The sequence below is a fragment of the Haliotis rufescens genome, unplaced genomic scaffold, assembly GCF_023055435.1.
Source record: "Haliotis rufescens isolate VD_foot unplaced genomic scaffold, xgHalRufe1.0.p SCAF_12, whole genome shotgun sequence".
In the NCBI taxonomy this organism is placed as follows: Eukaryota; Metazoa; Mollusca; class Gastropoda; order Lepetellida; family Haliotidae; genus Haliotis; species Haliotis rufescens.
In genome coordinates this window covers 13,726,474-13,752,298 of record NW_025963802.1, presented here as the reverse complement: position 1 = coordinate 13,752,298, position 25,825 = coordinate 13,726,474, and the positions used below count along the sequence as shown (strand labels likewise).

The following is a 25,825-nucleotide window of genomic DNA, read 5'->3' as shown; positions in this document are numbered from 1 at the left end:
GTGGGAGTTGTTTATTGTACAATAAAACACTGCAATAAGAATAAACCATATTCTCCCTGCAGTGTTTTATTGTACGATAAACAACGATCACGAGTAGTTTATTTCTAGTATGAGATGTCAACATTATGTACAGCCTGTTTAAGTATGATGATAAAATCTACAAGCTTTAAAACTATTTACCCGTATTTAAATAATGACGACTCCCTCAATAGAATCCGACCTCCAAAATGTCGGACAAGTCCATTTTATGAACAGATGGGTGTTTCCCGCATATTCTCACAATCCTCACATCGATTACCTGTACCTTTTCTCCCAATACCGATTGTCATATCTCTCCTGCTTTGGGATGGGATCGTTCGGCCATCGCGTTTGTCTGCGTTGCCCATCTACATCTCTGGGGAACAACTAACTGGACAAACCCCTCTCAAAAATAACGTAGTCATATAAACGACGTCATTATTTTGCGAGCGCATGTTTGATTCTCGAGAAATGTCATCATGATAGAACAATGTTTTATCGGGAACTAAACCACGCTTCGATCTTCATTGTTCTTTGCGATTTATCGCGTAGCTATCTTATATTCGATAATAAAATGGGGAACGTCCATGAAAGACCTTTATAATCATCGTAGATAATAAAATGGGGAACGTCCATGAGAAACCTTTATAATCATCGTAGATAATAAAATGGGGAACGTCCATGAAAGACCTTTATAATCATCGTAGATAATAAAATGGGGAACGTCCATGAAAGACCTTTATAATCATCTTCGATAATAAAATGGGGAACGTCCATGAAAGACCTTTATAATCATCGTAGATAATAAAATGGGGAACGTCCATGAAAGACCTTTATAATCGTCTTAGATAATAAAATGGGGAACGTCCATGAAAGACCTTTATAATCATCGTAGATAATAAAATGGGGAACGTCCATGAAAGACCTTTATAATCATCTTAGATAATAAAATGGGGAACGTCCATGAAAGACCTTTATAATCATCATAGATAATGTTAAATGGGGAACGTTCATAAAAGACCTTTATAATCATCGTAGATAATAAAATGGGGAACGTCCATGAAAGACCTTTATAATCATCTTAGATAATAAAATGGGGAACGTCCATGAAAGACCTTTATAAGCATCATAGATAATGTTAAATGGGGAACGTTCATAAAAGGCCTTTATAATCATCATAGATAATATTATATGGGGGACGTTCATAAAAGACCTTTATAATCATCTTAGATAATAAAATGGGGAAAGTCCATGAAAGACCTTTATAATCATCGTAGATAATAAAATGGGGAACGTCCATGAAAGACCTTTATAATCATCGTAGATAATAAAATGGGGAACGTCCATGAAAGACCTTTATAATCATCTTAGATAATAAAATGGGGAACGTCCATGAAAGACCTTTATAATCATCGTAGATAATAAAATGGGGAACGTCCATGAAAGACCTTTATAATCATCGTAGATAATAAAATGGGGAACGTCCATGAAAGACCTTTATAATCATCTTAGATAATAAAATGGGGAACGTCCATGAAAGACCTTTATTATCATCGTAGATAATAAAATGGGGAACGTCCATGAAAGACCTTTATAATCATCGTAGATAATAAAATGGGGAACGTCCATGAAAGACCTTTATAATCATCTTAGATAATAAAATGGGGAACGTCCATGAAAGACCTTTATAATCATCGTAGATAATAAAATGGGGAACGTCCATGAAAGACCTTTATAATCATCGTAGATAATAAAATGGGGAACGTTCATAAAAGACCTTTATAATCATCATAGATAATATTAAATGGGGAACGTTCATAAAAGACCTTTATAATCATCTTAGATTATAAAATGGGGAACGTCCATGAGAGACCTTTATAATCATCGTAGATAATAAAATGGGGAACGTCCATGAAAGACCTTTATAATCATCATAAAACATGTTTACGTCGTGTTTATTCCCTGATGTACATGGTGGCTGCTGTAATTCCAGAATTGTATTTCTTGAAAATACAATTAAAGAGAAGACATTGGGAAGCTTCCACACAGGCGGTTTGCTTCAGCAAATATTGTATTTCAATAAAATGTTGACCAGAAACTATGCTTAATAATTACCTTTGATTATAGCCTAGACTAACATTTACTTTATGAAATGAAATATTTAACGATGTGTTTGTTAAATTAGCTTTTGATATGTAATAGAAAGGAGCCCAGGTATTGCTTTCATTTTGCTGAAGAAATGTAGACTTGCCAAAGCATTGTAGACTTATTTGTTAGTTTATATATTCCTTTCAGCGTGATGAAAGACACACCTATGCATGACTCGATGGCCAAAATTATCTAAGTTATACTCACATCCATCGGTTGTCAGAGGATCCGGGTTACGACTGGTTTGGTTTGTTTTTTTAACGCCGCACTCAGCAATATTCCAGCTATATGACGGCGGTCTGTAAATAACCGAGTCTGGACCAGACAATCCAGTGATTGATATCATGAGCATCGATCCACGCATTTGGAATCGATGACATGCATCAACCAAGTCAGCGAGCCTGACCACCCGATCTCGTAAGTCGCCTCTTAATACAAGCATAGTCACCTTTTACGGCAAGCATGGGTTGCTGAAGACCTATTCTACCCCGGATCTTCACGGGTCGGTTACAACTGGTGGTCTTCAGCTGCCCATAGTTGTCGTGAGAGGTGACTAACGGGATCGGGTGGTCTGAATCACTGGCTTGGTTGATGCATGTCATCGTATCCTAATTGTGTGGATCGATGCTCATGATGTCAATATCACTGGATTGTCTGTTCCGGCCGTCATAGAGCTGGAACATTGCTGAATGCGGAGTTAAACAGGAAACAAAATCATCCATCGGAGTATACAGTGACTTTAAAGATGGAGGCTATGAGATCACATTGTCTGCAATAACACTAAACTCTGTTTTACCTAGGCAGACAAGATATACAAGGACGGTATACGGGACCCTACGCTCAACATATCCCTTACTTTGGCTGGAACTATTGTGTGCACTGTAAGTAGAAGCCTCTACCATGGAAGTCGGCTGAGATGACAGTGTGACGCAGTACAATATATACTACTCAAAAGAAGTAAAGGACCGCCGATTCATTCAGGTTACTATATTCAGTTAATCTGTCATTCCATGGCCGATAAATTATGGTAATGTGAAAGATTCGGGTGGTCCTTAACTTATTTTGTGTAGTATAGTACGGACAAAATGCTGATTATTTAATCCGGGATTAATGGGTCAGTATACTAAGGGATTGAAGGCTATCAGGTTCCAAAACGGACAACCTTATCCGCGAGCTGGTTTGTTGACGTAATTGAGACACTTACTGTTGGAGTTAGGAATTCTGAGCTTTTTTTCTGCTCTCGGGTCCTAACTGATAGTTAAGACACTGGTGTGTCACAGAAAGGGAATTCCACTGTGACGTATTTTCGTCACGTGTTTCTGTAGGTCTTCCAGCCTTTGGGTATCACTCGATGATTTCCTTTAATGAACAACCCGGCTTCAAGACTTACAGCCTTCGTGACTGTTGGTCAGGGACGAACGTCCCAGGGCCCGCTTCCACGAAGCGGACGATGATTGTAACCATACATTAAAGTGTAGGAATTACGATCACCTCAGCGTTGAGATCGCTTTGCGGAACCAGCTCTGGGAATTACGAGATATGCGATATGGTTGGCGATAAATGGCTTTACGGATTAACGGGTTGACGAACTAACAGGTCTCACGACTAACAGGTGAGATGTTCGGTATTTTTTCTTGACTAAGTAATTTCGATACCAACGTTCCGAAGAGTTCCATGTTTAACACCAACGGTATGCATTCAATACCTTACAAATATGGAAACAAACGTTTCAAAATATAATTGTTCATCTAAATCACGCGTGGAACATATATACATATCATGTATTAAATTTTGAAGTAGATGGATGTTTAAAGGGTATGAGGGTGCCCCAGTCGTCTCAGTGGGTTAGCACTGTAAATCGGCATCAGTCCAGACCAGTACAAGCAGCCACACACACACACGTGCATGGACGTCTCTATATAAGTTCAAAACTCCCATTTCACCTCACCTCACCCCACCTCACCTCACCTCACCTCACCTCACCTCACCTCACCTCACCTCACCCCTGGTTCATCGCCAGACCCCGGAATGTTCCCGCTTCACCGAGAGTCACCGCATCAACGACACCGTCAACAACCACATCGCTCTTGACGACTTTGCCGTCCAACTGAGTCAAGCCTACAAGGAGACCAGAATTCACTTTCGGTTTGACCAAGCCACAGCATTGACCAGGTATTTGTTGACGAGTGAGTGAGTGAATGAAAAAGTCGATTATCCGTAAGTACACTCGAAGTTGGTGCGCCTATTGGCTTTATCAGAGGAAACCCCTCAAGAAAATTAGACAGAGTTGTCTCCCACTTTCGAAACGAAACGAGGCAAATGATGAACACGTGACACTTTAGTTATGGGTAACATTCAGTTTATTCATTTCAGGGTCCCTTCATCAGGTGAACCGTGTTTTATAGTATATACACCATTGCATGTTGATATGCCGATACGATTAAAGGGACATTTTCGAACCAATATTTCTTTAATCCGGAATTTGTGAAATTAAAATTATTTTTATCAACGTTGTACTACTTTAGTTTAGCTTTAGCTTTTGATGTGAAATCAAAGTCTAGACCACCAGTTTCTGTTATTCAGGCCCGAAAACTGACAATATACATGTCCCCTTCCATTATAAAAACCAATGTAGTATGTTGTAGGCAGTAAAATTAACTTAGAGAGGATTTTGATATTTTGGACACCTCCTTTTTAAAAATGCTGGATTCACCCTTGACCTCGATATGGCTGTAATGCTACTGACAACTGTATTCACAAGCTCACTCACTACAAACTGAAATTTAAAACTTCTTTGTAAAAACTAAACACTTTATGTTTTACTTATCCCCATAATTCAATCATTTAATTCTTACTTTAGACTGGACATTGTCGACCCTAACGGAACACCTATAGGTGAGTGACTTTCTTCACACCAAATGAGTGAGTGAGTTGGGTTTAACGCCGCTTTTAACAGTATTTCAGTTATATCGCGGCGTGTCAGCTGAATGTGGGAGGAAAGTGATGCAGGTCTCAGACGTTTACCACTTCGGTGAAACCCACGAGCACGGGTATGGTGCTGACAAACCTAGAAACATAATCGGGGCGACAATCGACACAATCATAGGTTTCTGGCGTGCCCAAGGGACGCAACTCTGCACAGCGAATCGCGGCGCTTTAGACGACTGGGCCATCCGTGCCCCCGGGTTTAGTGTAACACCGATTTGAATAGTACAGTATAGTTATAGAGTGTCAGCTTAATGTGTCTGCAAAGGACGAAGTGATGCAGATGCTAGACGTGTAATACTTTTGTAAACCCACGAGCACGGCTTTGGCCAAATCTAACCTTAATCAGCGCCAATTCGATCCCATGATCAGAGATTTATGGCACGCCTAAGGCCAGTAAGGGACGCAACTCTGGACAGCCTTCGACGACTTGGTGGGCATGCCTCCTAATCGTCGATTTTCTCTTTCGTTACCGAGGTGTGTCCTTCACGGACAAGATATGCTCGCTGTACGATGGCAAATCCTCCTCGCTGGTAGAGGACCAAGGTGCATTCAGTTGTGTGGGAACAGTGGCTCACGAGCTGGCACACGTGTGAGTAAAAGTCTGTCAACACGTGTTCCCGAAAAGGTAGTGAGTGAGTGAGTGAGTGAGTGAGTGAGTGAGTGAGTGAGTGAGTGAGTGAGTGAGTGAGTGAGTGAGCGAGTGAGTGAGTGGGTTGGGTTCAACATTATTTCAGTTCTTTCCCGGCAGCACGTCAGGTTTCTATGAGGTAAATACCGAAATATACGTTTTCTGTGGCGGTAAGGTAGCCCGGTGGTTAAAGTGTTCGCCCGCCACGCCGAAGACCCGGGTTCGATTCCCCACAAAGGTACAATGTGTGAAGCCCATTTCTGCTTGCCCAAGCCATGATAAAGGCTAAAACCATCTTCACTCACTCACTCAACTGTGCACATGTAGATGTAGGATTTCCTATTTCATAATTTTCCATGAAATATGAACTATAACATCGTAAATACAAAATCATTTTGGTAGGGGAAGGGGGAGGGTGGAGGAAGGGGGATATGGTATCTAGGTTACCTAATGATTCTTGGATCGCCAGCGTCATATTCTAAATGGCGGGTTTCACCAAAGTGGAAAACAATGAGTGAGTAAGTATGGGTTTTCGCCATTTTTAGCTACATTCCAGCAATATCATGACTGAGGAGGGTCGGTCGGGTAGCCTAGTGGTTAAAGCGTTCGCTCGTCACGCCGAAGACGTTCGATCCCCGACATGGGTACAATGTTTGCAGCCCATTTCTGGTGTCCCCGCCATGATATTGCTGGAATATTGCTAAAAGCGGCGTAAAGGCATACTCACTCACTCTCTCATGACTGGAGAAACCAGAAACGGGCTACACACATTGTATCCACGTTGGTCCATTTGAACGACATCATTAATACTAATAATGTAACATATACGAACAGCATCGACCTATCATTCCACACTCTTAATTTCGTGGACAATGAATGTGCTGTCAAACATCCTTCAACCGGATTTGTTCATTAATAGACAAATGATACTGTGTATCATAAGGCTTTAATAAAGATTTATTTCAATAACTGTACATGAACTTTGGTTTCATATTACACATAAACCGAGATTGAATGCATTGTATATTTTTGATAAATAAATAATGACTCAGGTTTACTGCACTATTTTTCTCTCGCAGGCTTGGTAGTGATCATGATGGGGCGTACCGTGGCAAGTCATGTTCCGCCGCGGATGGATACATCATGTCTCCATTATCACCACTTGTTACGAACGGATTCTATTTCTCGCAGTGCTCGATTGATTCAATGAAGAAAAACCTGTTGTAAGTTGATGTATGTTTAACAGGGCTATTGATATTTCATTTGTTCATCATATCACAAAATCTATATTTCCATTTGGCCACTGATAAAAAAAATAAGATTAAGAAATTATCTAAGAAAGATACCAGTTTCGTTATTGAGGGAAATGGTAGTTTGAAATGACACATTCACCTACTAAGAGAAACGATAGTTTGTGTGTTTATTCATCACGTAACATAGACCCAGCCCACCAGAACCATAATCTTGAATCGGGAAATATAACATTAAAATAGAGATGGCCTAAATACAATTGTTTGATTACAGTTTCAGTTAACATTGAGAAGACTGAATTTGTGTCCTTTTGGGAATATGTAAAAGTGGCTGGAATACACAAACATCTCAAATAAATAAATAAAAGTTAGAACTAGAACTTAAGGAGACCAGCGAGACTGTTTCATATTTAGACCTAGTCAGAGTGACAAAACACTCTCCATTAGGCTGTATGACAAGAGGAATGACTTCAACTTTCCAATAATGAACTTCCGTTTATGTCGAGCAATATTCCTGCAGCTTCAGCCCTTGGTGTCTATATTTTACAACTTTTGACGTTCAATCCAGCATGCTCTTTCTACCAGATTCAAAGAGCGTCACACGACTCTTGCTCAGTAGTTGTTTGATCAATTTTACAACATCCAAGGACTCATTAAAGCTCTAAAACATTTATGGAAGACGATATGTGGAGCTCCTTTCCAAATTTGGCGCATCAGTGACAAAAATCGATTCCCTATTTTGACTTGCACCACATGTTCCCGTGTTTTTTAACGTGAACAATTAACTTGTCTTTGCATGTGTTTGTGCTCGGTGTCATCGATGTGACGGGATCCGCTCACCTTTTCGCGAACACCTGGTATCATTACTATTTGATAGTGATTCATAAAACACATGCTCGTGATATAGTCGGAATCGTACAATCGACTGTTTTTGGCGGAGATTTCATATGAATATGTAAAGGGTTTTTTCGCTTTTATTATTGTGTATTATGAACTAGTCTTGCGATGTCCACAATTTGCGGAGCATCTACGAGCCTTTAGTATGCTGAAAACTGGCAGAAGTCTAATGAGCAAACTATGGAACGGGTACCAACAAACCTAAAAGGTTGACGATCGACGCCGTCAGGGGCCAAAGGGTCAACGACAAGAGTACAGGATCGATTGTTCCGAAACCAGGCTCTACGAAATCGAGCTGAAACGGCGAATCAAATTGCTGCAAACTTTCTTCAGGCTACTGCAGTACAAGTTACGGGTCAGACGATTGGAAATCGTTTACATGCAGGTCATATCCATGCTCGACGGCCACGTGTTGTGCCGCCCCTTACAAATATTGCCAACAGATGTCAATGGTGCACACAACGTCGAAAAAGGTAATCGTCGCCGGTCATGTGTCATAATTTCAGATGAGTCCCGATTTACTTTTCATTTCCTTGATAGGCGAGGTCATGAACGTCAAGCCAATGTCCATCTGAGACCTCATGACAGATTTGGAACGATTATGGTGTGGAGTGGTATCACTATGGCTGCGCGAACCCCACGCCATATTGTGCAAGGAAGGATCACTGGACGACATACTGACACCTTGTGTTGTCCCCATTTTAAGGCGTGTGTGTCGACGTTTTGTCTTTGAGGACGACAATGCCCGTGTTCACCGTCCACGAATCGTCCTTGTTCTCCAGCAGCACAACAACCATAGAATGACATGGCCAGACCACCCCCACCTCCCCACTCCCCCATTGAACTCGTCTGCGACATGATAGGGAGACGTGTGCGTCAACGTCATTAGCCGCCGACCCCGTTGGCTGAACCCAGCCAGGCGCTGCAACAGGAGTGAGACAGACACCATCAAATCGCCATACCCAGTATGCCTCTCCGAGTGAATGGAAGTTTGACAAAATCGTAACGGTATCACGCACTACTGATTCTAGAAGACGTCAACTTTAAAGTTTACCATCTTACCCCTTCAAGCTTTAAGATCGTTGGCGGTCATAACATCTATAAATTAAGACTTAATACATCATGAACTTTGTACACACTGTGTTTCCCATTCCTAACCTAAGCAATGCATATTATCATGTAAAACCTAACTACGATCACTAGGCATACTTTAATTTTCAATGAAAATAAACTAGTCAAGAAGCCGCTCGAAACACGGCCAAACTCCATTAAGGCACTTCCGGGGACTGGACTAGAAACAAAACAAGCGCTGTTGGCCATTAGAGGCCCTCAATGCTTTGAAATGGACATTTGGAGTCATAACATGACCTTTTCGTGATAAACTCCAAAGATCATATTTGCTTCCTCCATTTGGACAAAGATTTTACATCCTTTATGTGGTGCCTTTTAGCAGTCATTATATTAGAAAATACATCTTGTATTCTGATATCTTCCTTTTGCCATCCCCGGTGTTGTTTAGTAATTGACTTATAACGTGATGCTTACAGATTAAAATGGTTGAGCAACTACATGTACATGTATGTATAATCCATCGAGTTGACGCGAGACACTACAGGATCCGACGTAATACTCAAGAGAATCAGTTAAATTATGACCTGATATATGTATGCTACTCACACTACTTTGTATTAAAATCGGATCAAGAGCTAAAGTGTCGAAAGAATGTAACCATTGTAATAGACATTGCTATGACTACGATTGCCATATTATTTTGCACTGTGAAATGTTTATGCCTGACAGAAATAATTTCTTCTCATGCTTGATTGATAAACTTGTTGTATATGTATACGTGAAAATAGATATGCTTGACGATGATGATATGCTTTCATTCTTTCACGGTGCAGATGTCCATGACTTGACTAACGAACTTGATTACGATACCTGGCAAAGCATCATAATGTCTTTCTGCCACTTCATATGGAATTTAAAGAAACATCTTATGTATATCTACTAGATACCTTACTGCTCTCAAAATGTACATTGTAAATTATTTATTCATAGCAGTGTGTAACATGATTTCATTGTATATAGTCAAGTAATTTCACTGATGTATAGTAAATAATGTATTTGCCCATGTAAAATCTTCGGATTCAACTCTGGAGGAAATAAAGAAATTCATTCATTCATTCATTCATCCCATCACTTCCTCCAACAACACAACCTCGCGTACCACTTCCTCCTTCAACACAACCTCGCGTACCACTTCCTCCAACAACACATCCCCTCCTACCACTTCCTCCAACAACACATCGCCTCCTACTACTTCCTCCAACAACACATCCCCTCCTACCACTTCCTCCAACAACACATCCCCTCCTACCACTTCCTCCTTCAACTCAACCTCGCGTACCACTTCCTCCAACCACACATCCCCTCCTACCACTTCCTCCAACAACACATCCCCTACTACCACTTCCTCCAACAACACATCGCCTCCTACCACTTCCTCAAACAACACATCACCGCCTACCACTTCCTCCAACAACACATCGCCTCCTACCACTTCCTCCAACAACATATCGCCTCCTACCACTTCCTCCAACAACACAACCTCGCGTACCACTTCCTCCTTCAACACAACCTCGCGTACCACTTCCTACAACAACACATCCCCTCCTACCACTTCCTCCAACAACACCTCGCCTCCTACCACTTCCTCCAACAACACATCGCCTCCTACCACTTCCTCCAACAACACAACCTCGCGTACCACTTCCTCCTTCAACACAACCTCGCGTACCACTTCCTCCAACAACACATCCCCTCCTACCACTTCCTCCAACAACACATCGCCTCCTACCACTTCCTCCAACAACACATCCCCTCCTTCCACTTCCTCAAACAACACATCGCCTCCTACCACTTCCTCCAACAACACATCGCCTCCTACCACTTCATCCAACAACACATCGCCTTCTACCACTTCCTTTAACAACACAGCCCCTCCTACCACTTCCAACAGCAAAACATCCCCTCCTACCACTTCCTACAACAACACATCGCCTCCTACCACTTCCTCCAACAACACCTCGCCTCCTACCACTTCCTCCAACAACACATCCCCTCCTACCACTTCCTCCAACAACACAACCTCGCGTACCACTTCCTCCAACAACACAACCTCGCGTACCACTTCCTCCAACAACACATCCCCTCCTACCACTTCCTCCAACAACACATCGCCTCCTACCACTTCCTCCAACAACACATCCCCTCCTACCACTTCCTCAAAACAACACATCGCCTCCTACCACTTCCTCCAACAACACATCGCCTCCTACCACTTCATCCAACAACACATCGCCTCATACTACTTCCTCCAACAACACATCACCTCCTACGACTTCCTCTAATACATCCTTTCTTACCATTTCCTCAAACAACACATCCCCTCCTACCACTTCCTCCAAGAATACAATCCCTCCTACCACTTCCTCCAAGAACTAAAACCCCTCCTACCACTTCCTCCAAGAACTTAAACCCCTCCTTCCACTCCACTTCCTCCAAATCACAATCCCTCCTACCACTTCCATTAAGAACACAACCTCTCCTACCACTTCCTCCAACAACACGTGTACATCGCCTCAAACCATTTCCTCCAACAGAACCTCTCATACTTCTTCCAACAACACTACCCCTGTTTCCACTTCCTCAAAACAACAACCAGTACAGAATATCCTAATGTCAAACGCCTCCAATTACGTCCTCTACTTCTTCTACTACGTAATACTACACAGCGCTTCTGATAGCAACCTCGAACGATCTGCAACAATTTCGAGCAATCTAACAAGCACATTGATTCTCACATTGTCCTGTGTTGTCTCTGTCGTGCACAGGATCTGTTCGGACACCTAACAAAGACCGTGTTCGTTTTACAGAAAGCAATCATCGTACTGCATTTACAACAAGGCGCCGGTGAATCACCTTTATGAATCTGTGTCGACCACGATGCCGGGCCAAGTGTACAACGCCTCACAACAGTGTGGTGCAATATATGGCACTGACTTCTGTCTGGTGAGATCACTTGCTAATATCTAGCGTCATCACTGCGCCTCTCACTATATACAACACCTCACAACAGTGTGGTGCAATATATGACACTGATTTCTGTCTGGTGAGATCACTTGCTAATATCTAGCGTCATCACTGCGCCTCTCCATATATACAACACCTCACAACAGTGTGGAGGAATATAGAGCACTAGTTTTGACATCACTAATATCTAGCGTCATCACTGCGCCTCTCCATATATACAACATCTCACAACAGTGTGGTGCAATATATGGCACTGACTTCTGTCTGGTGAGATCACTTGCTAATATCTAGCGCCATCACTGCGTCTCTCCATATATACAACACCTCACAACAGTGTGGAGGAATATAGAGCACTAGTTTTGACATCACTAATATCTAGCGTCATCACTGCGCCTCTCCATATATACAACACCTTACAACAGTGGGTGAAAATAGAGCACTAGTTTTGACATCACTAATATCTAGCGTCATCACTGCGCCTCTCACTATATACAACACCTCACAAAAGTTGGGGTATATAGAGCACTAGTTTTGACATCAATAATAACTAGCGTCATCACTGCGTCTCTCCATATATACAACACCTCACAACAGTGTGGAGGAATATAAAGCACTAGTTTTGACATCACTAATATCTAGCGTCATCACTGCGCCTCTCCATATATACAACACCTCACAACAGTGTGGAGGAATATAGAGCACTAGTTTTGACATCACTAATATCTAGCGTCATCACTGCGCCTCTCCATATATACAACACCTCACAACAGTGTGGTGCAATATATGGCACTGATTTCTGTCTGGTGAGATCACTTGCTAATATCTAGCGTCATCACTGCGCCTCTCCATACATACAACACCTCACAACAGTGGGTGAATATAGAGCACTAGTTTTGACATCATTAATATCTAGCGTCATCACTGCGCCTCTCCATACATACAACACCTCACAACAGTGTGTGTGTGTGGGGGGGGGGGGGGGGGCAATCGATCTCTGTCTGATGATATCGCTGGGGTCGTGAAATTCCCAGAAATCTTAGATCGCCCCTGACTATGTTTCAACACCAACACCACGTGGTCATGGGTTTCACCAGCGTGGTAAATGTCTAAGACCTGTACCACATGGAGGTTCCACTCACATTTAATTGACATGATACATTTTCTCACTCGGTCACTCGGTTACACGGCAAACGCTGTACAAAACATATGACGACCTAATGGTTTTATTTCCCCCCAGAGTACAGGCACAACACTGGCGGATATCTGCCACAAGATGTGGTGCTGGGACCCTCAACTCACCAACGTATGTTCTACCAAGTCAGCTGCAGCTCTCGGAACGTCCTGTGGCCCGAACAAGGTGAGATGAGGTGAAATTGGGTTTACCGTCGCGTCCAAGATTATTGCACTTATATAGCTACGCGCATGCACGTGTGTGTGTGTGTGGCTGCTTGTACTAGTCTGGACTGATGCCGATTTATAGTGCTAGCACACTGAGATACCATGCCAAAGTTTAACATGAATACACCACTCAGACACAGTATACTGACTCCGAGCCGACCAGTCCTTGTTTTAGCCCCTTAAAGGGGCACTGATCTAACGGACAGGTTGTTGCCTTTGTTATTGTTTTTCCCCCGTGAGTACCCGGATGATACGCAACGCAACTGAGCGTGACCAGAGACTGGGCTACCGTCTGCAAGGACAGCTAAATAAACTTGGAGGCTGGAGGCAATATTTGTTTTACGCATTTTTGAACACTGATTGGTTAACTGTGATCTATAAAGATTTCGACAAAGGGCGCATGTTAATTCATTTCTTCAGCCTAAACAAACAGACAAAAAGAACAAGGGAGCTCATCGGATGTCGTCATTTGGAAATACCCCAGATGGTTATAGTTTAATACTAAAAACAGTATCCATGCAGTGAAAGCATTTTCGGATTTCGGCTTGCGTCGATAATACGATTACTACTCCCTTGTCATCCACGTTTTCTCGTATAACCCTACACTTGTGTATTTGTCGTCATTCACTTGATGCTCAGTTAATGAATTTATTACAGGTACAATTAGTGGTAGCACCACTTATATTACCTGACAAAGGTTCCCATTTGGCATTTATTGTGTCTGGGGTAATTATTCAATCTAAATCCAGGTTTGAAGTGAGGTGAAATGTGTGTTATGTAATATGCACGTGGCAGCCCAGCAAGTGATGAATGATCAGTTGATTTACTTTTTTTTGTAAATCAACGGATCGTTCCTAGTCATCAAAGGATTAACAGAAAATACGTTGATTGATTAATCACTGTTATCTTGCACAGTGGATATGTCAAGAGTGAGTGTTTACATGTCTAGGTTTACTAAAACAAAGGGAATACACTCATATCATGGCGCGAAGTGCCGATGTAAAAACAACATACTTTGTTCAAAGGGTTAACTGATAATACGTTAATTGATTGATCATTGTTATCTATCACTCAATGGAATTTTTAGGAACCGTGGACGCTATGAAAATAGTTGTCACGTGGGCTTTCTCAGCCGACCATTGAGACTTGACACCTATGTAAAACACCTGAAACAATCCAAGCGATCAGTTGAGAAACGAACACGGGTTATAATATCCCGAAACGATATATATCTTTTAAAATATTTGATTGTTACTAAGACACGTGACATCGAATAAGTTTCTTTGTACAGCTGCAGACGAGTGGGATATTGTTCCTTTGTGTGGATATTCACGGATACATTCCTTGAACAAGGAAGCTGCCTAAAACTTATACACATAAATTTGGTAGGTTGTAATTATGATATCTGCATTTTGTTTTCCTTCATTTGAACCGATTCGTTCTTGTTTCTCTACGTCTTGGTTGGGAAATTCTTCAATGCGCGATAGACGTTGTTGTCACAGGTCTTTTCCTTTGTAAGCGTGTATATATTACCGTCAATTTGTAAAATGTGATTCGCTCAGGCAATTTATAAAATGTGTAAATATTTCAGTCATTTTGACTAAAAAATCGGTCCAGATTGATCAAGACGATCAAAAGGGCCTACAAACATCACAACAGATTATTATGTAGGATTAAAAGCCAAACAACTTAGAAATGTACTTTTCAACGTTACATTTTCAGTCTCTTGGTGATGACATTAAACATCAAAATGTTTGGAATTCGTTGTCATAATAATACAGATGGAAATGTTTTTCAGTCACTTTGTAAAATAACTGAATATTTAGACGTTTATTAAATTTGTTACACATTTGACAGTAAAAAAATATACACACTATAAAAAAAGCATATGCTCAGGTTAAATATATACTTTGTGTTGCAAGTCAAAATAGTGTGAACGTAAATCGCAAAATTACCAAGCAAGTGACTTATCAAAACTTCGTCACCATTACCGATGCTACTCACAAAGATACCTACATTTCCTTATAATCTCGAAAACTGTATTTCATTTTGTTCATCAATCTGACCATACGCCCTCTATATTACTACCCATAAAAGTGACTAATGCGCTTAAGGAATGGCGCAGCAGAGGTCGCGAACTAGTCTAGATTTCTGCTATACATCCGGGTATTCACTGGGAAAAAACAATAACAAAGGCAACAACCAGTCCCGGGGAATTGCGTTAGATCAGTGCCCCTTTAATGCCGAGCGCCAGACAGCGTAACAACAAGTACCATCTTTTAACGTCTTTTGGTATCGATCGAACCCCGAACCTTCCGCTCTCCTGGCGGACGCTCTACCTCTAGACCACGGAGGCGGTTCCCGGACAAGGTACAATAGGAAACAATGACGCGCAACTATCAATTAAGGAACATCTGTCCTGAGTGGTTAGTCAAAACAATCTCGAACCAATCAGTGAGAAACAAAACTGTGCATGTCCATGAAAATTACTAAACATAATTTCCCTCAGCTCCTGGTCGTACTTGTACTATTGTTGTGTCCAGTAAGATTCTTCCTGTATTATTGATTATTTGTGATTTTCTTGCATTCATTTCTTCATGTTAGGTTGGTCATTCTTTCATCCATTCTGTCTTGATTTATTAGTCATTCTTTTGTTAATTTGTTGCTGTGCACTTATACATGTATATGTCCCTGAGCTTTCGTTAGGAGGTGAGGTGAGGTGAAATGGGGTTTAACGTCGCGTCCAAGATTATTGCACTTATATAGCGACGTGCATGTACGTGTGTGTGTTTGTGTGGCTGCTTGTATTAGTCCAGACTGATGCCGATTTATAGTGCTAGCACACTGAGATACCATGCCGCAGTTTAACATGAATACCCCACTCAGACACAGTATACTGACTCCGAGACGACCAGTCCTTGTTTTAGCACCTTAATGTCGATCGCCATACAAGGTAACAACAAGTACCATCTTTTAACGTCTTTTGGTATGACGCGGCCGGGGATCGAACCCCGGACCTTCCGCTCTCCGGGCGGACGCTCTACCACTAGACCACGGAGGCGGTCTTTCGTTAGGATGAGATGGTAATAAGACTGTTAACCTTAGAATATCCGTTGTCAGTTAAACATTTCAATGTTGAGTACCAGTCAACGGAAATATGACAGACACGGGTGATTAAATTAACCAATGTCTGAAAATGTAATTATGATTTAAATTTTGTGGGTCTTCTCTTGTTTCCACTTCATGTCCATCGTTTCCATACCGCGACAGAAACTGTTGGTTCATGAACTTACGATTTTACGATTTATTGCTGCTCCCAAGGAAAATTCTTCAGAACCAGAGTGTGTATCGGAGGCCAAACATTGGTACTGGATAGGGGACTAGTTAAATTGGCACCCTTAACGGCATAATCTAAGAGGGGTTATTCTGTTTAGATCGGACTCAAAACGGCATAACATTACCAAGAGTATTTATAACTCCCTACTTTCAATGTGAAATTTTTTTTTCAAACATTGATATTAACTAAATCTAAACATATTGTTTCATACAAGAAAAATGTGATATTTTGTGTTAACACTTCCCGTTAAAGTCCAATCTATCCAATGTTATATTCTCAAATTAGTCTGGCGGAATATACCAGGTTGTTGGCACTTTTAAAAGTCAGAGTGTGCGAGGATGTAGTCTACCAGTCGGTCAGCAATGTAACAGAACACAACTAATATTAGTACGAGTCTCCTGCTCCTGGAATAACACTCAACTCAACGTACGACAGGATAACAGTATCTCATTAATTTCCACACACAACCAACTCTACCATTCCGCGAGGTAATATTTACAATTATAATAATTATAATAATATAATAATAGAATTGAGTGAGTGAGTATGGTTTTACGCCGCTTTTAGCAATATTCCAGCAATATCACGGCGGGGGACATCAGAAATGGGCTTCACACATTGTACCCATGTCGGGAATCGAACCCGGGTCTTCGGCGTGACGAGCGAACGCTTTTACCACTAGGCTTCCCGAGCGCCCCTAATTATAGAAAAAAATATTCTTCGTGAAATGAAAGCATTGTGTGTCCTGTTCTTAATTTACCGATCGTGTTTTATTATCATTTTAGTTTCATAGATGCAGTTACCGACCATCTATCTCGTGGGTGGTCAGGTAGCCTAGTGGTTAAAGCGTTCGCTCGTCATGCCGAAGACCCGGGCTCGATTCCCGACATGGGTACAATGTGTAAAGCCCATTTCTGGTGTCCCCCGCCGTGATATTGCTGGAATATTGCTAAAAGCGGCGTAAAACCCTACTCACTCACCCACTCTATCTCGTCGGATCTGGGAGGTACATCAGTCTTGCCTCTTTTAAAACTGACTTTGTGACACCTCACAACAAACGCAGTGCTTAATATGTATGTATGAGAAGTGAACTAAGTGAAAAAGATCTTAGTTTGCATTGTGTGGACTTGCATCAGGAGCTAAAGGTCATATCGACAACAAATAAAGACTTTTTGGTCCTCGTGCAGAGATACAACGTACCTAGTTGGAGTTGTTTAAGAATAATGCCCCTTCTTAATGAGAAAATGCTCTCAACTAGTTGTACACTGATGTACATTTTTTTGTAAATTACACGGTCCATAAATATATTAGGTACATTTCAGAGTTCAATGGGTATGCACGCTGTGAATGGCTTCTTTGGTAATGAGACCGCCTTCGTGGTCTAGTGGTAGAGCGTCCGCCCGGAGAGCGGAAGGTCCGGGGTTCCCCGGCGGCGTCATACCAAAAGATGGTACTTGTTGTTACCCTGTCTGGCGTTCGGCATTAAGGGGCTAAAACAAGGACTGATCGGCTCGGAGTCAGTATACTGTGTCTGAGTGGGGTATTCATGTTAAACTGCGGCATAGTATCTCAGTGTGCTAGCACTAAAAATCGGCATCAGTCCGGACTAGTACAAGCAGCCACACACAAGTACACGCACACGTGCATGCACGTCGCTATATAAGTGCAATAATCTTGGACGCGACGTTAAACCCCATTTTACCTCTTTGGTAATGTCAGTGTGTTACTCCACAGCGACGGTAAGTTCGGGATGATAAGAACCCTCTTCATACATGACATGTGTTGTGTACCATAAAGTGTGACCGTCCCTTCTTGGCCACACTCCATAACTGTATCGGAATAACTGTACTATAATATATCAAACTCCGTTTCGGTCATATAGCTGTGTTTCATCTTAATGTGGGGAAAAAACCCAAAGTTGTACTGCTATGGTAGACGTATATCACATTGATGAAACCCACGGAGCTGATTAATGGAGATTAATTGATTTCTTCTTTTAATGCGATATATATTCCTTTAGATACTTTAAAGTATATTAATCAACTTATCACAAAGATTCTTGCATCAGTACCGAAATCTCACATTGAATGAATCAAAGAAGTTGAAATCCATCTTTCATTGTTTCCACTTGCTTCTAAACTGCCAATTAAATATATGCCAAGGGTATGATGTGGACTGACTACGTTTTGGGGGGTACAAGGGTGGTCTAATAGGTTCTAGACGCTGCAATTCACTGTGTATTGTTAACACTGTGTCCATTGCTGGCCCATAGGTTCGAATCCAATGTTTGTCCAGATTGGAAGCCTTGGTCTACCAGTAACATACCATGTTTATTTTATTTTGTTTATTTAAAAAAGGGGTAACCGTATTGGACTTTCATCATACGATCTGGCAAATGTTTTTTTTAAATGTTACGCAGCGACACAGGAGTTATTTTTTCGGTGACATTGTCATATATATATATATTCCTAGAATTGTGCAACACATCTCGAAATCGCTGATGCTGTAATTAAAATGCGGTAGGAGAAAAATAGGAAAAAATCCCAATTGTTTTATAACTTTCTGGCCTTGCAGGCTAGATATACAAAAATGAAAATTTGAGAAAAAATATTTCTTCCGCCATTGCATAAAAACAAGCAGACACTCTTGACAGGTAAAAAAATATAGTTTAAACTCAGAAGAATAAAAGCCAACAATGGAAAGCAATACCCCATCCCTCAAACTAACGACAAAAACGCTTGACTTCAAACTTCGCTTTATTAACACCGCAATCGCTATAAAAAATGACCGAACAATCACATATATATTTGGTATCTTGATTCTTTTTGTGAAAAGGTGATAGCGTGATTACTGTCGAGTGAGATCACAAATACTAGCATCTAGCCCAGGTGGTGCGCCCCTACATACGAGCGTATATACAACATAACAGCGGTGAGCAATATATGGTATGATTTCTGCCTGAGGAGATCACTAACTAATATCTAGATCACCACTGCGCCTCTAATTATATATACCACCTCACAACAGTGGGGAGCAATGTAAGTCGTGCAATAATATATAAGGGAATGGTGGTCTAGTGGATAGAGTGGAAGGTCGGGGTTCGATCCCCGCCCGCGTCATACCTAAAGACGTTAAAAGATGGTACTAGTTGTTACCAAGGACTTGATGGGGAGTCAGTATACTGCAGTGTGGTCCATGGTAAAACTGCGGTTAAAAATGGTATCTCAATGGGCTTGCAATGTAAAACCGGTATAGTACGGACTTGTACACGCATGCGCATACACAGTCTTGAACATCGCATTTCCCATGACCTTGCCTACGAGTGAATGACGTTTTCAGTGTATACATCATCTAAGGGTCAGTTAAGGCGAACAAGGAATTCCGGTCCAGTCTGAAATATACCGACATTATCTCCCGTAGGAAATTGACTATATTTCACATGTGCATTGATAAAAAGGGATCCATATTTCCTTTTGGGATTACCACCATGAAATATATTGGGTTCTTACGTGTTGCTTAAAAGTATCATACAGGTTCTTTGATAACTTTGATCTATAGAACCCTTGATACAGTGAGTGCGTGTGGTTTTACGCCGCTTTTAGCAATATTCTAGCAATATCACGGCGGGGTACACCACATTGTACTCATGTTGGGAATCGAACAAAGGCCTTCGGTATGACGAGCGAATGATTTAACCTATAGGCTAACCCCCCATCCCCACCCCCCATCCCTTGATAAATGCTATTTCATACACCCTATGTAAGGACTTACAATATCATCTAACTGTTTGATTCATTTTGGCATTTGTTATTCATGCTGTTTGGCATCCTATAAGTTGTTGAGTAAGTAAGATACCGCACAACTTTATGGCTAACAACGGCGGAAGTATCTACATCGAAACGTCGCTATATGAAATAAACCAGAAGTTACCTTCCTTTTTCATAATGTCTTATTTCCTCTTACATTTATTTACTCCTACATACTTATACTTGCATTATCTTATTCTTGCATACCGTCCGATATCCTCATATAGTTATATATCACCTGATATCCACATATTATGCTGTATTTGCATATCATCATATCCTCATATATACTGAGCCGCAAAAGAAACGTCACTCCAAGAAACATTGCATGAAAAGTTGTCATTTAAATATCTGGGTATTTTTTGTCAAAGTTTCTAAAATTTAACATAACTTTGTCCAGAAAAATGCAATTTGATGATAAAAAAAAAGCAAGCAGATGTACAATAAAACCGATTGCCCAAACGCATCACGGCAACGGCCATGGTAACCCATTTCCCCCATTTCTTGCCCTATAAACATCCACCCAGATCGGATAACATTCATTCGTTATTGAATTTCTACCACATGCCAAGATTGACAAGAAATCAGCGACAGCAAGCCCTTTGACGATTGCAACCTGGACAAACCGCCCGGCAAGGAGCCAATGCATTTCAAGTCCTAGTAAGGACCATATACAGGCTCCAGAAACGGTACCAGACCATCAACACTACAGATGACTGACCACGTAGTGGAAGACCAAGGGTCACCACCCGATGTCAGGATCGTCACATTGTGCGACAGCATCTTCAAGATCGCTTTGTTACTGCTGTGGAAACTGCTCGACAGACCATGGGGACACACCAGCGAGGACCCATTCTGACACCACGTCATTGCTGGGACCGTCTTCAGTGGGCACCAGCATTGGCGCCACCAGCAGTGGAGCAGATCCTCTTCTCAGATGAGAGCCGTTACTGTATCTCAACAGCAGATGGCAGAGAGAATATAGCGACGCCGTGGGGAACATTATTCGGATGCTTGTTTTGTTGGCGGTCCGAGCATCAGGGTGTGGGATGGAATTGGTCTTGCACAGAGGGTCGGCCCTGTGGTCTTCCAGAACATCGGTCCAGGGAGGGTCAATGGTGTCACAGCAGCTCGGTACATTGATCAAGTCTTGAGACCACACGCCATACCTCATTCGACACGTCGCCGTAACCACGAGTTTCAGCATGATAACGCCCGTGCCCACACTGCAAGAGCAACAAGAGACTTACTCCAGCAGAATGGCACCAGAACCATGCAGTGGCCTGCCCTCAGTCACGATTTCAATCCCATTGAGCACCTGTGGGACGAGATTCAAAGACGGCTGAGTGACGTCCGACCAAGGCCGACAACTGCAGCTGAACTGCGTCAGGCGTTCCTCAGTGTGTGAGCTCAAGTGGGCCTTCATCAACCGCCTCGTCCATTCCATGTATTGACGTTACTTTTACCAGCGTGTATTCTTTGGCTTCAAACAGCGGACTCCTAGTTTTGTTTCTTTTTTTTTAAAGTTGACTTTCTATTTAATCATATCTGAATGTATGACAAAGAATTTTCGATGAGATTAACATGATGTTTCACTCGACACATGAAATATCCTCTATATATTTACACATGGTCTGAAATCATCACATGATCTTATATTTACATATGGTCTAAAATCATCACATGATCTTATATTAACATATGGTCTAAAATCATCACATGATCTTACATTTACATTTGGTCTTAAATCATCACATGATCTTATATTTACATATGGTCTGAAATCATTACAAGATCTTATATTTACATATGGTCTTAAATCATCACATGATCTTATATTTACATATGGTCTGAAATCATTACAAGATCTTATATTTACATATGGTCTGAAATCATTACAAGATCTTATATTTACATATGGTCTGAAATTCCCACATGATCTTATATTTACATATGGTCAGAAATCATTACAAGATCTTATATTTACATATGGTCTGAAATCATCACATGATCTTATATTTACATATGGTCTGAAATCATTACAAGATCTTATATTTACATATGGTCTAAAATCATCACATGATCTTATATTTACATATGGTCTGAAATCATTACAAGATCTTATATTTACATATGGTCTGAAATCATTACATGATCTTATATTTACATATGGTCTGAAATCCCCACATGATCTTATATTTACATATGGTCTGAAATCATTACACGATCTTATAATAACAGATGGTCTGAAATCATCACATGATCTTATATTTACATATGGTCTGAAATCATCACATGATCTTACAATAACAGATGGTCTGAAATCCTCACATGATCTTATAATAACAGATGGTCTGAAATCCTCACATGATCTATATTTACAGATGGTCTGAAATCATCACATGATCTTATATTTACATATGGTCTGAAATCCCCACATGATCTTATATTTATATATGGTCTGAAATCCTCACATGATCTTATAATAACAGATGGTCTGAAATCCTCACATGATCTATATTTACAGATGGTCTGAAATCATCACATGATCTTATATTTACATATGGTCTGAAATCCCCACATGATCTTATATTTATATATGGTCTGAAATCTTCACATGATCTAATATTTACATATGGTCTGAAATCATCACATGATCTTATATTTACATATGGTCTGAAATCATCACATGATCTTATATTTACATATGGTCTGAAAATCTTCACATGATCTTATATTCACATATGGTCTGAAATCATCACATGATCTTATATTTACATATGGTCTGAAATCATCACTTGATCTTATATTTACATATGGTCTGAAATCTTCACATGATCTTATATTCACATATGGTCTGAAATCATCACATGATCTTATATTTACTTATGGTCTGAAATCATCACATGATCTTACATGTGCATATCGTCTAATATTAGCATATCGTATTTATATTGATGTCATCAGGTTTAAACGTTTACAACTTTCAGTTTACAGGCATAAGGTTTTTATACAAAGAGTGATTACATAAACCTTTCATTCATACTAATTACCACCTACACAATACAATGTGTACGAATCAGAACTGACACGGAATGTGTAATTGTCCAGAATCAAAATTATTCTCATTTTATGTTCCAATTCCCTTTCACTGATTTACCCTCGTGAACAATACATATAAAGGAACAGGGAGACAACCTCGTCTGCTTCATGTTTAGATCTTTGCATAAAGATTCAGAGTGACAAAAAAAACTCACGAAAAGACTATATAACAAAAGGAATGACTTCAACTTTCCAATTGTCAACTTTCCCTTATCTCAAACAATATTCCAGCAGCTCCAAGCTTTGGTGTCTACATTTCACAACGTTTGGGGTACTATCGAGCATGCTCTTTCTACGAAGATTTCAAAGAGCGCCATACAACTGTTGCTCATTGTTTGATCAAGGTTACAACATTCGAGCCCTCAGTGAAGTTTTCAAAAGGTTTTATGGGAGACATGTAGAGGACATTTCCAAATTTGACTCATCAATGACAAAAAGGATGTTTGATGCAATTCCCTATTTTGACGTGTATCGTGTGTTCCCGTGTGTGTTTTTCAGGAGACCTATTGACTTTCCTTTGCATGTGTTCGTGACGGGTGCTACCGGTGGGGCAGGCTACCTTCACCTTTTCATGAACACCAGGTGTCATCACTGTTTGATGGTGATTCATAAACACGTGCTGATGGTGTGGTCGGGGGCGTGCAGTCTGCTTTGGGCGGAAATGTCTTATGAATATGGATTTTGTCGCTTTTGTTTTAACCAGTTCAATCACTCACTTCTGTCTGTTTGTTTCAGTGGTGTGTGGAAGGAGCGTGTCTCTATGACCGCAGGGCGCCGATTTGACGACATCTCACACGCTACGTGGGGTGAATATCAAATATCACAAGTATGCATTTTGATCGTGGTCTGGAAATGTCAGTTAATAATAAACGGTTATAACGTTTGCTTTGATAATTCACCCATGCCAACTTTATTTTAGTTTCAATCATCACAAAAATAGCTGAATAAGCAGTAAGCAGTGTCTGTTTTCTTATTTTGAATATAGAGAGAATTTCAATTTAGCACCATTTAATAACTTATTGGTGTTGAGCGAGTGTGGTTTTACGCCGTTAATTTGCAATATTCCAGCTATATCACAGCCATCACCTCTAAGAATTGGCTTCACACAGTGTACCAACGTTCGAACAAAGGCATGTGACATGACGTGCCAAATCCTTGACCAACCGTTTCTCATGTCCGTGATCATTCTTGCTTATCCTCTTACACTTATATATCCACTTACACTTACATATCATCTTACAAATACATATCATCTTACACTTACATATCCTTTTACACTTAAATATTATCTTCCACTTACACTTATATATCCTCTTACACTTACATATCCTCTTACACTTACATATCCACTTACACTTACATATCCTCTTACACTTACATATCATCTTACACTTACATATCCACTAACACTTGCATAACATCTTACACCCACATATCATCTTACACTTACATATCCACTGACACTTACATATCATCTTACAAATACATATCATCTTACACTTACATATCCACTTACACTTACATATCAGCTCACACCAACATATTATCTTACACTTACATATCCTCTTACACTTACATATCCACTTACACTTACATATCATCTTACACTTGCATATCCACTTACAAACACATACCATCTTACACTTACATATCATCTTCCACTTACATATCCACTAGCAAAAACATATCATCTTACACCTACGTATCATCTTACAAATACATATCATCTTATACTTACATATCATCTTACATCTACATATCATCTTACATCTACATATCATCTTACATCTACATATCATCTTATACCTACATATCATCTTACATCTACATATTATCTTACAAATACATATCATCTTACACCTACATATCATCTTACATGTACATATCATCTTACATCTACATATCATCTTATACCTACATATCATCTTACATCTACATATTATCTTACAAATACATATCATCTTATACCTACATATCATCTTACATCTACATATCATCTTACATCTACATATCATCTTATACCTACATATCATCTTACATCTACATATTATCTTACAAATACATATCATCTTACACCTACATATCATCTTACAAATACATATCCACTTACATCTACATATCATCTTACACTTGCATATCCACTTACAAACACATACCA

General features: G+C 40.4%; 1 protein-coding gene across 1 annotated transcript in view; it reads left to right on the top strand.

Annotated features, from left to right (window-relative positions):
• LOC124142057 (A disintegrin and metalloproteinase with thrombospondin motifs 18-like) overlaps window positions 1-24,565 on the top strand; it is a 40,724-nt gene extending 16,159 nt beyond the window's left edge. The window contains exons 7-14 of the mRNA XM_046510321.2: window positions 2,967-3,047; window positions 4,187-4,338; window positions 5,027-5,061; window positions 5,629-5,743; window positions 6,862-7,005; window positions 11,868-12,003; window positions 13,262-13,381; window positions 24,403-24,565. Coding sequence (XP_046366277.2) covers window positions 2,967-3,047; window positions 4,187-4,338; window positions 5,027-5,061; window positions 5,629-5,743; window positions 6,862-7,005; window positions 11,868-12,003; window positions 13,262-13,381; window positions 24,403-24,450 — 831 coding nt within the window. The 3' untranslated portion in view covers window positions 24,451-24,565. The remainder of the gene's footprint in view (window positions 1-2,966; window positions 3,048-4,186; window positions 4,339-5,026; window positions 5,062-5,628; window positions 5,744-6,861; window positions 7,006-11,867; window positions 12,004-13,261; window positions 13,382-24,402) is intronic.
• Window positions 24,566-25,825: the final 1,260 nt, after the last annotated feature.